The sequence below is a fragment of the Sarcophilus harrisii genome, chromosome 4, assembly GCF_902635505.1.
Source record: "Sarcophilus harrisii chromosome 4, mSarHar1.11, whole genome shotgun sequence".
Classification (NCBI taxonomy): Eukaryota; Metazoa; Chordata; class Mammalia; order Dasyuromorphia; family Dasyuridae; genus Sarcophilus; species Sarcophilus harrisii.
In genome coordinates this window covers 413,412,110-413,425,309 of record NC_045429.1, presented here as the reverse complement: position 1 = coordinate 413,425,309, position 13,200 = coordinate 413,412,110, and the positions used below count along the sequence as shown (strand labels likewise).

Genomic DNA, 13,200 nt, shown 5'->3' with positions numbered 1-13,200 from the left:
AAATAATTTAAAGTGACAAATGCAGATGCAGTATAATTTGAGCAAGTAATCAGCCTTGTTAAGAATGAGCTCATATTATGAAGGACATTTATTAAAGCTCCTTGAGAACAAAAACTGGCTTTTGCCTTTCTTTATATTCTTGACTCTTAGCAAAACTGCTTGGAACATAGTAAATGCTTAACAAATGCATCCTGAGTGACACAAAGAAAATGCAAATCTGTAGCCTGATTTCTAAAGGTAACTAAGTTTGTCCATTTGAAGATACTGACTTAATTATTAAGGCACCAACTAATCAAATGACTGGTTTATCAATAATCACTAATAAAAAATTCTCAGGGACTAGAAGAGTAATAAAAGACTTGCAAAAAGCAATGTTATCCTTATTAACAAATAGAGGATGAAACCTATAAATTCATCTTATCTTTTCATCATTAATCTACTTTGTTTTTATGAAAGCTATGGAGTTGAAACAGTTATGGCTAAGAAGCAGAGTAGATGGAGTGCCAGCCCTAAAGTCAAGAATTCTCCTCTTCCTGAGTTCAAATCTAGCCTCTGATACTAGCTTTGTGACCCTGAACAACAGTTTGCCCTTTGTTTTCTCATCTGTAAAATGAGCTTAGAAAAGCAAACCAGTATCTTTGCTAAGACAATCCCACATGAGGTATAACGAAGTATCAGACACAACAACAAAAGCTTCAGAATAAGTTAGGTAATTCTATAATTGACTGGATGATATATATATATGAATACATAATTTCAACTCAAATGTTCTATCCATAAAAAAATCTTTAAGATGCACTGAATGATTTTCAATAATAGAAAGAAGCCTCATCTGTGTATTTGAAGACAAAGTTTTAAAATACCAAAGGACTTTCCTAGAAGTTACTCCTAAATGCTGCTAAATATGGGCATTTGAGGTAAATTTTAAAATTTCTCTTCATATGATGATGATACCAGCATAAATTTAAAAATATAAGTTTGTGTAAGCAGTAAGCATTCATTCAAATACAGGGGAAAATGAACCTATTTACATGTATAGGATTGCTTGCCATCTGGGGGAGGGGGAGGAAGGAGGAAGGGGAAAAATTGGAACAGAAGTGAGTGCAAGGGATAATGTTGTAAAAAATTACCCTGGCATGGGTTCTGTCAATAAAAAGTTATTAAACACACACACACACACACACACACATACCCCACTCAAATATAGGGGAAAATGGAAACAATTTTAAAATGGCATTTTGTCATTTAAAATGCATTTGCTGCTAAAAAATATTTCAAAGACAGTACTCCATAAAAGTAAAGTATGTAGAGAGCTTTGAAAAGGAAAAAGTATACCAGTAAAATGTTTCATCAATCATTCATTCATTCATTATCTACTCATTGTGAATAGTGATATAGAAAATAAAAAAAAAAACCTTAGGGGCTAAAATTATCCTTTTACTTCTAGAAGATTTAAGCTGAAGGTATAAGGAGAAGCTACCAAGAGAAAGGCAAGAACATTTAAGATTGGGGTGATAACTGGCCACCTAAGATAGAGTTGTACCAATTAATCATAACTAATGTGCAAAATGACCTCTGTGTTCTTAAACTGCCTTAATTAGCTGCTTTCCAAGTACTATTGACATTTTAAGTTTAGATTAAGAGAGGATCATTACTTAGTCATTTTTCAGTCCAAAGTCTATGCTACTACTATTTAATCACTGGAGTCATAACTCTCAAATGACATGAGACATCACTGTTCCTAGTGTGAAAAGAATATCAAAAGCTTTGTATTTCCAATTCCATTTTACTTATGTGAGAAAACTAATGGAAGCCCCTAGATGGCCAAATGATTCACCTAGCTATACAGAGCCAACTATCAGATTTCATTCAGAAGATTTTTCCCATTGTTAAATTATAAAAATGAAGCACTGCTATTCCTGTGACCAAAAAAAAAAAAGAAAAGAGAGAAAGGAGGGGGAATGAAGATTAAGGCACTACCACTTTGGAAAATAAATTTTTCTACTAACAATATATTTTTACTGTCTAGGGCTACTGTTAATTCTGAGCTATGGGGCAATGGACATACTAATTCCTTATATAACATTATCAGGAAGATGTGGTAGTCTCTTAAAAAAAAAATCCCAACAAAAGAAGAGTGCTCAAAGGACAACTAACATGAACTGAAAGGTTGATAATACTGAGTTTAGTTTAAAGCACTAAAGAGGAAAAATATGATCATGACTTTTTAATAGAAAAAGACAGATGAAAATTGTAGTATTGGAATGCAGTGAACAGCAAATGAAATAAAGCTGGAAAATAAAGATGTGCTTTCTTTTTGATAAAATATTCAAAACAAACTTCTTTGGACAGGCTTCAAATGAGAAAAACTTAAAGGCAACTGAGGAGGGGAAAGAGGTGGAGAGAAAGCAGAATATTCCCGAATTACCTTGAGCCATAATCATATTCTACTAGCAATCTTCCTATTTCCCAAAACATAAAAACACCCAAATGATCCTATTTAATGGTGGAAAGGTTTTACTTAAAATAGTGTTAGACCAAAAATAACCAACATTTAAACAAAGATTTTGTCTATCAGAGGTGCTTCTGTCTAATCATTTTCCTACTGAAAAAGACTAATTTTATATTCAGGTAATCATCAAAAGGATGATTTTAAAAATCTGTTTCCAATAGGATGGATTTTTATTGCCCTATTATGCTTTTAGATTGCTTTTTTTCCCCTTTCCTTTTCTTTTTTTCCCTGGTGAGCCAATTTGTTTCGAAACTTTGATTTGCATAGTTGCTCTGTGCATGACAAAGGGGCTGCCTTTTGCAGAGTCCATGCCATTCTTCATTGGGCGCATTAATACTAGCACAGTTACCGTGAAGTTCCAGAACCAGGGCCCCAGGGTTCCTGTGAGAAGCTGGGAAGTTATAATTAGGATCTGGGACTCTGTAACATCGAATCTATGTGTGAGGGAAAAAACATTTTGAAATAACTTTATTCAGAGCATCAACCAAACAACCTATGAAGTTCCAGAACCAGGGCCCCAGGGTTCCTGTGAGAAGCTGGCATGTTATGGTTTGGGGCTCTTTAACACCGAAACTATGTGAAACTGAAATAACTTTTTTTGGAACTTCTACCAAACAGCCCCACCAAAACAAGTAACACCAAAATTTCATTTAAAAGGAACAGCCTTTAAGATGACAGAGATTAGGTGATATGCTTTATGTGGCAATATTTTTATTGCCTGAAGGTACAAAAATATATTTATTAGCTAAACTGCAAAGTGATTTGGAAATACAACCAGATTAGCCACACTTTATCCGCTTCTCAATTACCTGTGGAAGAACCATCCAGTTAGCAAATAACCACAATCTGTATGCTTTACAGAATCCTTTAGAGTGTACACTGACATCTAATCATGTATCTCTTTGGTGTATTATTTCTAGAGTGGCACTAGGACAAAAATACCTATATAATGCTTAAAGAGTCTCTTCTCTTCCATCCCAACATATTGCTAACATACTCCCACTATTTTCTCATGGAGAGAAATTGCAACAGGCATGCAAAAGGGAAGGGACAGAAATGAGAGCTATTAAGAAATGGTAAGGGGAAGAAATCTCAAATATTAAAAGTATACACTCATCTCTGGATATGATCATAACAAAAGCTAAATTGACTGTGCCTTGATCCTAAGACTTATTTCCTTATGAATTCCAACTCAAATTCTTTTCTTTCTAACCTAACATTTACATTTTTTTGCTGTCTTTGTTCCAGAGGAGAAAATTATCTTAGTGTCCTAAAATTTTATAGATGGAAAAAGGGAAGTGGTATGGGATAAGGTATACAAGTCCTGTTTCTACCACTTACTAAGAGTGACCTTGGATAAGTCTTTTTAATTCCATTTTTATTTGTAAAATAGGTATAGTAATATATCCACTACCTGCATCATGTGGTTTGTTGTGAGGAAAACATTTTACAAGCCTTAAATTGCCATATAAATGTAAGTAAATATTATTTTTATCAAAAGAGGTATGGGAGAGAAAAGAAGGCCCTGGGCTTGAAGTCAAGAAGAATTGACCTGGGATCTGGTCTGTGACACACTGGGCAAATCATTTATTCTCTTCCCATTTTCTTTCCTTATCTGTAAAATGGGGATAACAATCATGCTTATTTCACAGGGTAAGTAAAGGAGGTGAGACAGACATAGACTTTTGCAAACTTAAAAGCAATATATAATTGTTAACTAGATTATTGTTATTACAACAAATTGAGAAATATGGGCCTGAAAAGGCCTAATAGCTTTGTTTGAGTTCACAGAGTACTTTGGCAGTACAGATGGCCCTAGAATCCAGGTCTTCTAACTTTTGCTCCAATGACTATTTCCTTAATGTCATTGGCTCAGTAGTTTTGGAGGGTATAGGATACTAGCTAGCTAGTCAAAAATGATCAAATTAGCAGAGGCTGCCAACTACAAAGCACAATTCTAACATGAAGAAGGAAAGATTTTACTTAATGTTTTAAGAATATGTTTTCACTTGGGTTCCTGCATTCTTGTTATTATTTCAAATAATTCAGAGTGGGCTGTTGAGGATATTGCCTATAGCAAATAAAATTAAGAGGTCTAAATTATGATGACTGGGCTGTGTTAAAGTTTGCTGGAACTGTTAAAGAGAAAAATGCATGAATAAATTAAAAAAAAACCCTTTAATAGATAATGACTTCAAATTAGAACTTTTAAATTTTAATATATGTTAAAAACTTTATATGTATTCAAATCCAACACTTTTCTATTTGTTTTTGGTCTAGATCTGTGATTTTAACAGATACAGGTGAGTAAAATGCTTTCTACCAAAATAGATCAGCAACTGTTATACAATTTACTTATAATGACATGACTAATTTTTGTTAATATGATTTTTAATTAATGTCAGTCTTATGCAACAAACTGTACAAATCATAACAATTGTGAAAATTTCCTTCTATAAGAGATATACATAGGAAATACCTCAAACAATAATAATTTTGAGTAACTATTAACTTTGCAATCTAATTTAAAAACAGAATTACTTGATTTTTAGAGTAAGAAGGGACCTTTAAGGTCAATAGTCCAACCCATTCATTTTATAGCTGAGTAAACTGGTTTAGAGGGACAACAATTTATTTCAGGTTACACCACAAATATATAGTGAGTCATAATTATGGGCAGTAAAGTTTAGAGAAAAATCAATAAAACACTTGGGATAGGATATTGTTGATCAGATTTCAACTCAACAATGTTTGGGATTTTTTTTTTTTTTTTTTGGGGGGGGAGTAGGGCTCTTTTTACTGAACAAATTACCTTAATTAACCAAGCTCTCTCTTTTAACCAGAAAATAAACTACTATTTACAAGCTTTGTGACCTTTGACAAATCACCTAATCTGAATCTTACTTTCCTCCTCTTAAAATTATTTAAAACTATTACTTACTTTCCCAGAATTCTATGCTTATTCTATAATGCAAGAATTATAGTTACTAGCAAAAGTTAACACTGATGTGTTCCTCTGAACTTATGGCAAGAAAAGACCAGCAAAATGTTAAAAAAGCAACTTTTAAATGGAGGTAGCAAATCTTAATTTCACAAATACTCTATTTTTAAAATTTTTAAATGATAAAAAATCCCTACAATGAAAACTATTCACACACACACACACACATATATATGTATAAAAGAAAATTTGATTGTTAACAAATATGGAATACCACTTGATAAAACAAAATAAATGTAATATGAAAAAAAACAATTAAACAGAGTTTAGACCAAACCCTCAAGAATTTGTATAAAAAAGAGGGAATTTCTAAATTCTTATTCTTTATTTTTTTAAGTTATAGATATCCCCTTGTTATTGAAATTACATTTCAGTGATTACCTCTTTTCCCCTACTTATGGAAAACAGAAACTGAACTTTCTCCTTCTTACCATAAACATATGTTGAAATCAGCAATTAATTATGTGTCTCTTTATCTGCCTGGGCTACGGTCTCATTGAACAGTAATAAGAAAAGGCAGGCCCCTGGAAATTCTATAGGAAGAGATCCTTTAAGTGGCATCTTTAAGTATTATTTTAGAGTATCTGAATGAGGTATTATTTGAAATGTTCCCTTGGCAATAAACAAAGTAAAAGGAGAAAAGCTTTCAGCAAAGTGAAAACACTAATCTATGAATTTTCATTGCCACTGGACTCTCTCTCTGGACTATCCAAAATGGTAGCTAATTATAAAAAACTCAGTCATTACCTCACTGAACCTAAAAAAAACTTACATTATCTTTACTATGAATATCATAGCTTCATATCTGACATTACACTATTAAAAGGCCTTTTTTTAAATATTTCAGAATATTTTATGGCAAAAATTTTCTGAAATCATATTCTCTGCAATGTCAAATTTGATTTCTAAGTTTTAAATCTATACTAATATTTTGAGACTGTTATCGTTTATTCATTCTACTTAAAGATTGTTTTCTTCTACCATATGAATTGCTTTCCTTTTCATTTTTCATGTTAACTTATCTAACTCTTTTTTGGGTTACCTTGTGCAATCCTTTTCAGAAATCATCCTTTTTCCTACTTGAATATCTTCTTTTTCACTCCATTCCATAGTAGAGCTCTGTGGCAAAGACTATTCTTAATCATACCAGTTCATAGCTTTTTTAATCTTCATTCCCATTCTTTAACTATTTGAGATTTTTATAGGACACATTTTCTCACTCCCAACTGACTTTGTTTTTTTTATTTTTAACAACTTTCCAATAGTCCAGCCAGTCTTGCTACCCAGCAAATATTGAAGGCCCATATCAACCATTACACAACCCTGTCATCTATTTTCATTCAAATGTGTCCCATAACAAAAAGTCAGATATCCACAAGAGAAGTATGACAAGAGCAAAAAAATGACCTGAGAAATTAAAAACTTGATAAGCAGGAAACTATGACACTTCCTTCAAAACACTAAGCATATAGTTGGTCCAATATTCTCTCTTTCTTCTTCCTATGTTCCACTTTTCTATGAATAGTGTCTCTTTACCAAGAAGAGAGAAAATAAACAGCAAATAGACGCTGATCAATACTTTTGCCACCATATTGATTTCTTTTGGAAAAGGGGTGGGAAAAAAAATCTGTGGAATGAAATCAACCACAAAAATGAGTATGAGTTGCTATGGATTTCAGGTAATACAAAATCTAAACTGTGATATTTGTAACAACTGAGTCATAATCTCCAAATTAAATAGGGAAATAATAAAAAATGGACCAAGAAAAGCATGTGGTCTCAAAGGGGCCTACTAATATAATAGTTTTGGTTCTCATGGTTTATTAGAAAAAATACTTTCAGTATTCTGTAAGTTACATCCCCCTCAACTGTTAGAAATTTTGAATATTTTCTGGTTTAACAGTTAAATTTTAATACTATACAGATAAAATAAATTGTTAATAAAAGTGCAACACAAATGACTGTAACTTCCTTCATCTACATGTCTTGTCCCCTTTGATACTTATTTGAAATGCTCATGATTACTGTCACTGCTAATAAGTTAAGCAATAAAATTTCTCAATTAAAATTAATATAAACTAAGAAGAGAATGCTTATTTGGGATTCTAAATTTAAAAGATTCTTTGCTGCAAATTATTTGACTTACTTCCCTGTCAAATGTCATTAATATTATTTTGAGGTCTTTAATTTTTTTTTTGGCTGAGGCAATTGGGATTAAGTGACTTGCCCAGGGTCACACAGCTAGGAAGTGGTGTCTGAGGCCACATTTGAACTCGGGTCCTTCTGACTTCAGGGCTGGTGCTCTGTTCACTGGGCCACCTAACTGCCCCAGAGGTCTTTAATTTTTTTTTTAAGTTTGCAAAAGTATACAAGGTTTTCTTTTGGAATCTTAAAAAAGATAGAATATAACAAGCATACACATGTGGATCTATTATATGATAACAAAAATTGGAGTACTGATCTAATTGTTTTTAATACTTATTAAAAATCCTGTTAAATACTAATAAAACCACATGATTTTCTTCTCATGTCTACAAAATTCTTGGATGTTTCCTTAGCAATAATAATCAATATAGCATGCTCATTATTCACAAGAAACTCATGGATCTTGTTATTGCATTCTGGTAAATATATGTAAGAAATAAATTACTGTAAGCCCTGGTGTTTAGAGAAATAAATTGCCCTTTATCGTTTAAAAAGAACTTTCTCTATTCTGGAGAACCACGCATAATTATCAGAACCATTCTTAGTTATCATTTATTGAACATTCAATGATCATCAAATCCCAAAGTAGAATGGATGAGGGATTGTTTTTTGTTTGTTTATGTAGAAGGAGTACGTTTTTTCCTTCTTGTAGATGAAATGTTTTAATATTTATTTTTCTAAAAATGGATGCTAAAAAAGAGATGACAGGTAAAAGTTAAAAGAGTGACAGTCTGGAGATGCTTTATTTAATGAATTTAGTAATGTTACAGCTTGCTAAAAACACACAAATCCAAACCACTCACAGCACTTCAGAGTGTTTTTTAAATGTCATTTTTGTACTTACATTCCAAATCGCAATGTTCCAGAAACATACGTTTGCCAGTGTGCACAGTAAAACATGAAAGTCCCAGCAAAACAACAGAAAAACATCCAGTCAGGGTTGGTTCCTAGCTGCACTGCAATGCAGGTTCCAAGAACTACAAAGACTGCAGGAGAAACATGTCATAATTAATTGAACATTTTAACTCTTACTAATAGCAAGAAAAAAGTTAAATAAGAGAAATCTGAGAAAATTCTATTGTTACTTTATCAGCAGCTTTCAGTTTTCTACTGTAAAGGAAAAGGGGATAACTAAACAAATCCACAGATAATCTCAACTTTAACTTTAGTTCATAACTTAAAATTTCCTAGAAAATTCTGATCAAAATCAATCTTACAAAGAATTGGATACGTTTTCTTTCCTAATTTAAGATTTTTACTATCCACTGATCAATCGCAGTACTAGTAATTAATGTAAGGAATAAAGGAAGCAAGTATTTATTAATTGCCTATTACATATTAGGCACTATGCTAAGTGCTTTAGTTATACTATTTCATTCGACCACAACCCTGAGAGGTAGGTGCTTTGTTATTTCCATTTCATAGTTGAGGAAACTGAAGCAAATAGAAATTACATGACTTGCCCAGGAAAACACAGTTAGCTAGTGTCTGAGGCCACATCTGAACTTCAGTCATTCTAACTCCAAGTCCAGCCCTCTATCCACTGAGTCAGCTAACTGGCACAATGGCAAAAAAAAAAAAAAAAAAAAGAAAAAGAAAAAAAAAAAAAAAGAAAGAAAATCAAATTATTTGGATAATCTTCAAATTTACTCCTAAGTGACAAAGAGCTGGTTGTTATCCTATAACAGCTATTACTTTAGTCATACAGACATGCTAGGAAATTGCTAGGAGAAGTCTCAAACAATGTAACGACAGCTCAAACATTTCATCTCCCAGGGACAAAAAGAGAATCACATACTAGCATTCAGTAAGTTACATTGTGGTTAAGTTGTAAGCTTTTAGAAACATTCAGTCAATATTTACCTATTCAGATTTTTAGCTTTTCTTGGTTTGTTTTATATTTATTTTTAAGGGCTCCATCATCTATAAGAATTTTGAATTTTTCTGTAGACAAAGTCATTTAACTGTGAACATATATACCCAGTACATATAAATAAGTATACACAATTTGGCTCTAAAGTGATGAGATCTGAATGACTCATTTTTTTTACAAGAGGAGAAACAACATAGCATTAAAAAGAGTTGGACATGGAGCCAGATGAACTGGGGGTTCAAATACTGCTTTTGTCATGTATTGGCTGGGTGACCAAGGTTAAACCATGCCCCACACTGATACCACAGATCTGACTTTACCACCCTAACTTAGATGACAGAAAACTTGTTTAAAACTTAGTAGTGTTACAAGAAAAAAGAGGAATCAAGTACTTTTTAGGAGGCCTGATTAGATAAAGACTGTAATTTTAGGCTACCTATTTAATCTTAAGAACTTTAAAAACCAGTAATTGAAAAACATTCTGAATTAAAATCATTTTTAAAAATAATTAAAGTTAAAGTCATTTTATATTGCATTTCTAAATTTAGTAAAAGTCCTAATGACAAACAATTCAATTCACACTCAAAGATACTAAAGTTGAATATAAAACTACTTGATCTGGCATGTATTATAATATTTAAGTTGAACTCTACTCCTCATATGCCTTTAACCTGTTATACATACAACATTATTAGAAGAATGATTATTATGCAGTACCTGTAGAAAGTGAATCACAGCCATGGTCAAAAAGTTCTCCCAAAGGAGAACTACTGTTGGTTCTTCTTGCTTGTTTCCCATCTATAGCATCCAAAGACTGATAAATGAAAAGGCCACATGCACAGGCAATATATGCCCACAGAGGTGCCTAGGAGAAAAAATAAGAAAGATAATAAATGAGTTTATTAAAAACATGAATCAATAGTTAGATGCTACATAAAGACATCATATTCCACTATCCTAATTGTTAATAAATAACCAGAAAGAAGGGAACACTAATATTTAAGTATTTATAGTGTCTCAAGAAACAGCTTCTTTGTTCTCAAAGCACAAATGAGAGAGAGAGAGAGAAACAGAGAAGGAAGGAGGGAGGGAAGAGAGAGAGAAACAGGGTGGTGACAGATACTTTAAGGCTTTTTTGGAAGACAAGTTTTTCATGCTCTTGAAACAGTTTTTTTTTTTTTTAAATTATCAAATCTGTTCAAAAAATATTTGTTAAGAGGCAAGACACCAATACTTGATATTTTCTCAGATGTTATCAAATCAGATGATTTTCCTATTGGATTTTCCTATTCATAGTTACAAATTTCCTTAGATTATAAACAACGACAAGCCTTTGTGAGGGATAAATATGATATATATGAATATACCAGTGTTTGCAACTAAGTTGTATAACTGTGATTCTTGTCATCACTCTCATAAAACCTATATGGATCAGGATGGTGGGAGTTCTTTTTTTTTTTTTTTTTTAACCACATTCCTTATATCTCTAGCAATTCCCCAAAAGGGTAGGAAGCTTAGAATTTCAATATTCAAAATAACACAAGTCTTTTTGTGTTTCTCCCTTCCCTACCCACCCCACCCTCAGAGGTGCCTCATGAAGAATCTCTTGGATGTGAAGATGATGGAGTATGAGTCACTGTGGGATAAGATCTTGAGAAGGCCATATGTATGAATGAACTCACATTGGCTATAGGGAATGCTGATGTGTTTACAGAATTGCTAAATCCTGGAACATCCATTATCTTAACCAACTTGAAAAACCTTACACAGACAGGTTCCTATGTAGGTCAAGCACAATGAAAATTTTAAGTAATGATTTGGTCTCATTACATTTCTTAAAAAAGGATTAGGGAAAAAATATTTTTAAAAATTCATAATTTCAGTGAAAATTCCAATAAGCAATCTTTTACATTCCAAATGGTGTCACTTATAAATTTTAATATTTTCTCAAGCACAAGACTGTGACTATCAATTTAAGCATTTGCAAGACACAAAACTCTAGTTATTAACACAGAAAAAACATAGGTTGATGAAATGAATTTCTCTCAAAAGTTTCTTTTTAGGGGCAGCCAGGTGGCGCAGTGGATCCAGCAGCATCCCTGAAGTCAGGAGAATCTGAGTTCAAATCAGATCTCAGACTCTGGGCAAGTCCCCAGAGTCACTTAACCCCAATTGCCTCAGGAAAAAAAAAAAAGTTTCTTTTTATCAATCTTCATAGTGCTATTTATTTTTGTTTACATATTCCTTTTTATTACTGCTTAGTATCACATTCCCTCAGGTCACTAGGTTAATATTTTTCTCTCAAACCATCTACCATCAATCAAGATTTTCTAAATTTACTATTAAAAAACAACCCTAAGAAGAAATGACATCCAGAACAACTTTTTATTATTTTGTGAATTACCTGATCTCTTTCTTTTATGATAAAGATTTAAGATAGCTCTGTATTACAAAATAATGGCAGAATTAACCAAAATCATTTTGATGCTAATTAACACTCCTTCATGCACCTAAGAATGTTGTTTTAATAGCTTTTAGTAAATTTTTCATAATTTTTCAAAATGTTAATTTAATTAGCACTGCATTATTAAAAGTTATGGACCTGGAGTAGATTTTGCCCCTAATTTTGTATGTTTATCAGATTCTTTTCGTTGACAGGAATTAAAATTAAAACAACTACATAGCTTATTCTGGGAGGGTCATTTCAGTATTATTCACATTTAATGATAAGTAATAACATCTGTTGGCTATACATAGTGGAAACAATTCAGGAGAATAATACTGATCATGGTACTTTTAAACAGACATTATAAGATTAGAATTACTATCTTAAATTTGATTATCTTTCATCTTGTAAAATTTAGTTTTCAATACTTCTATTTGTAAATAACAAACTGATATGCTATTTTGATATGCTAATCCCCACCCCACCCCCAGTTTTATATACAAGCTAAAGTTTGTATAAAAACATCTAGTGCCATTGAGGACTTCAAGGTACTATTTCCTTAATAAGAACAGAATTGGCAGAAAAGCATGCTGAGAGCCACAGTCAGTTATCTTTGGAAAATATTTAAGAATGAAGGACTAGTGGAAAAAAAATCAAATATGGTTCTAATTTTCAAAGGACAATGAAATAGTTTGTAAAGTATAATAGCACAATGAGCCTAAGACATTTTTCTTGCAAAATTCTAGAACTGTAGAGAGTAGCTAAAAAAGCAGGCATTAATCTCAGCAAAAACAAATTATGCCTTAGGACTTTCATTTTTACCTATTTTGACAGCATCAATCAATTGATTTGAAGATTTACTTTATTCAAATTTTAGCAGAATAGCTGATAAAAATCTAAATGATAGAGATCTTCCTTATCTAAGAAAGTAAAATGGGCCTTATGATTTAAGGCTTGAAACCTATCAACCTTCCTAACTTCCTGATTCCTGTCTTTCCATTCTCCCAGGCTCACTCTCAGATTTCTCCTTGCCTTCCATATATCTAAGCAGTTGCCAAGTCTCACCAATTCTACTACTAGTCCCAAAACCATCGTGTTCCCTCTGCTCTCACAGCTGTCATTCTAGTTCTGGGCCCTCATAATCTACCTCTTGCTGGGGCTTT

At 32.4% G+C, this 13,200-nt stretch overlaps 1 protein-coding gene across 2 annotated transcripts in view; it reads right to left on the bottom strand.

Annotated features, from left to right (window-relative positions):
- Positions 1-13,200, bottom strand: part of CEPT1 (choline/ethanolamine phosphotransferase 1) — a 38,901-nt gene that overhangs the window by 15,074 nt on the left and 10,627 nt on the right. Inside the window, exons 3-5 of one of the 2 annotated variants that reach the window (XM_031967263.1) lie at positions 10,309-10,456; positions 8,563-8,704; positions 2,862-2,946 (exon numbers count right to left, since the gene is read on the bottom strand). In XM_031967263.1, coding sequence (XP_031823123.1) covers positions 2,862-2,946; positions 8,563-8,704; positions 10,309-10,456 — 375 coding nt within the window. The remainder of the gene's footprint in view (positions 1-2,861; positions 2,947-8,562; positions 8,705-10,308; positions 10,457-13,200) is intronic. The other variant, XM_031967262.1, reaches the window with a different exon arrangement.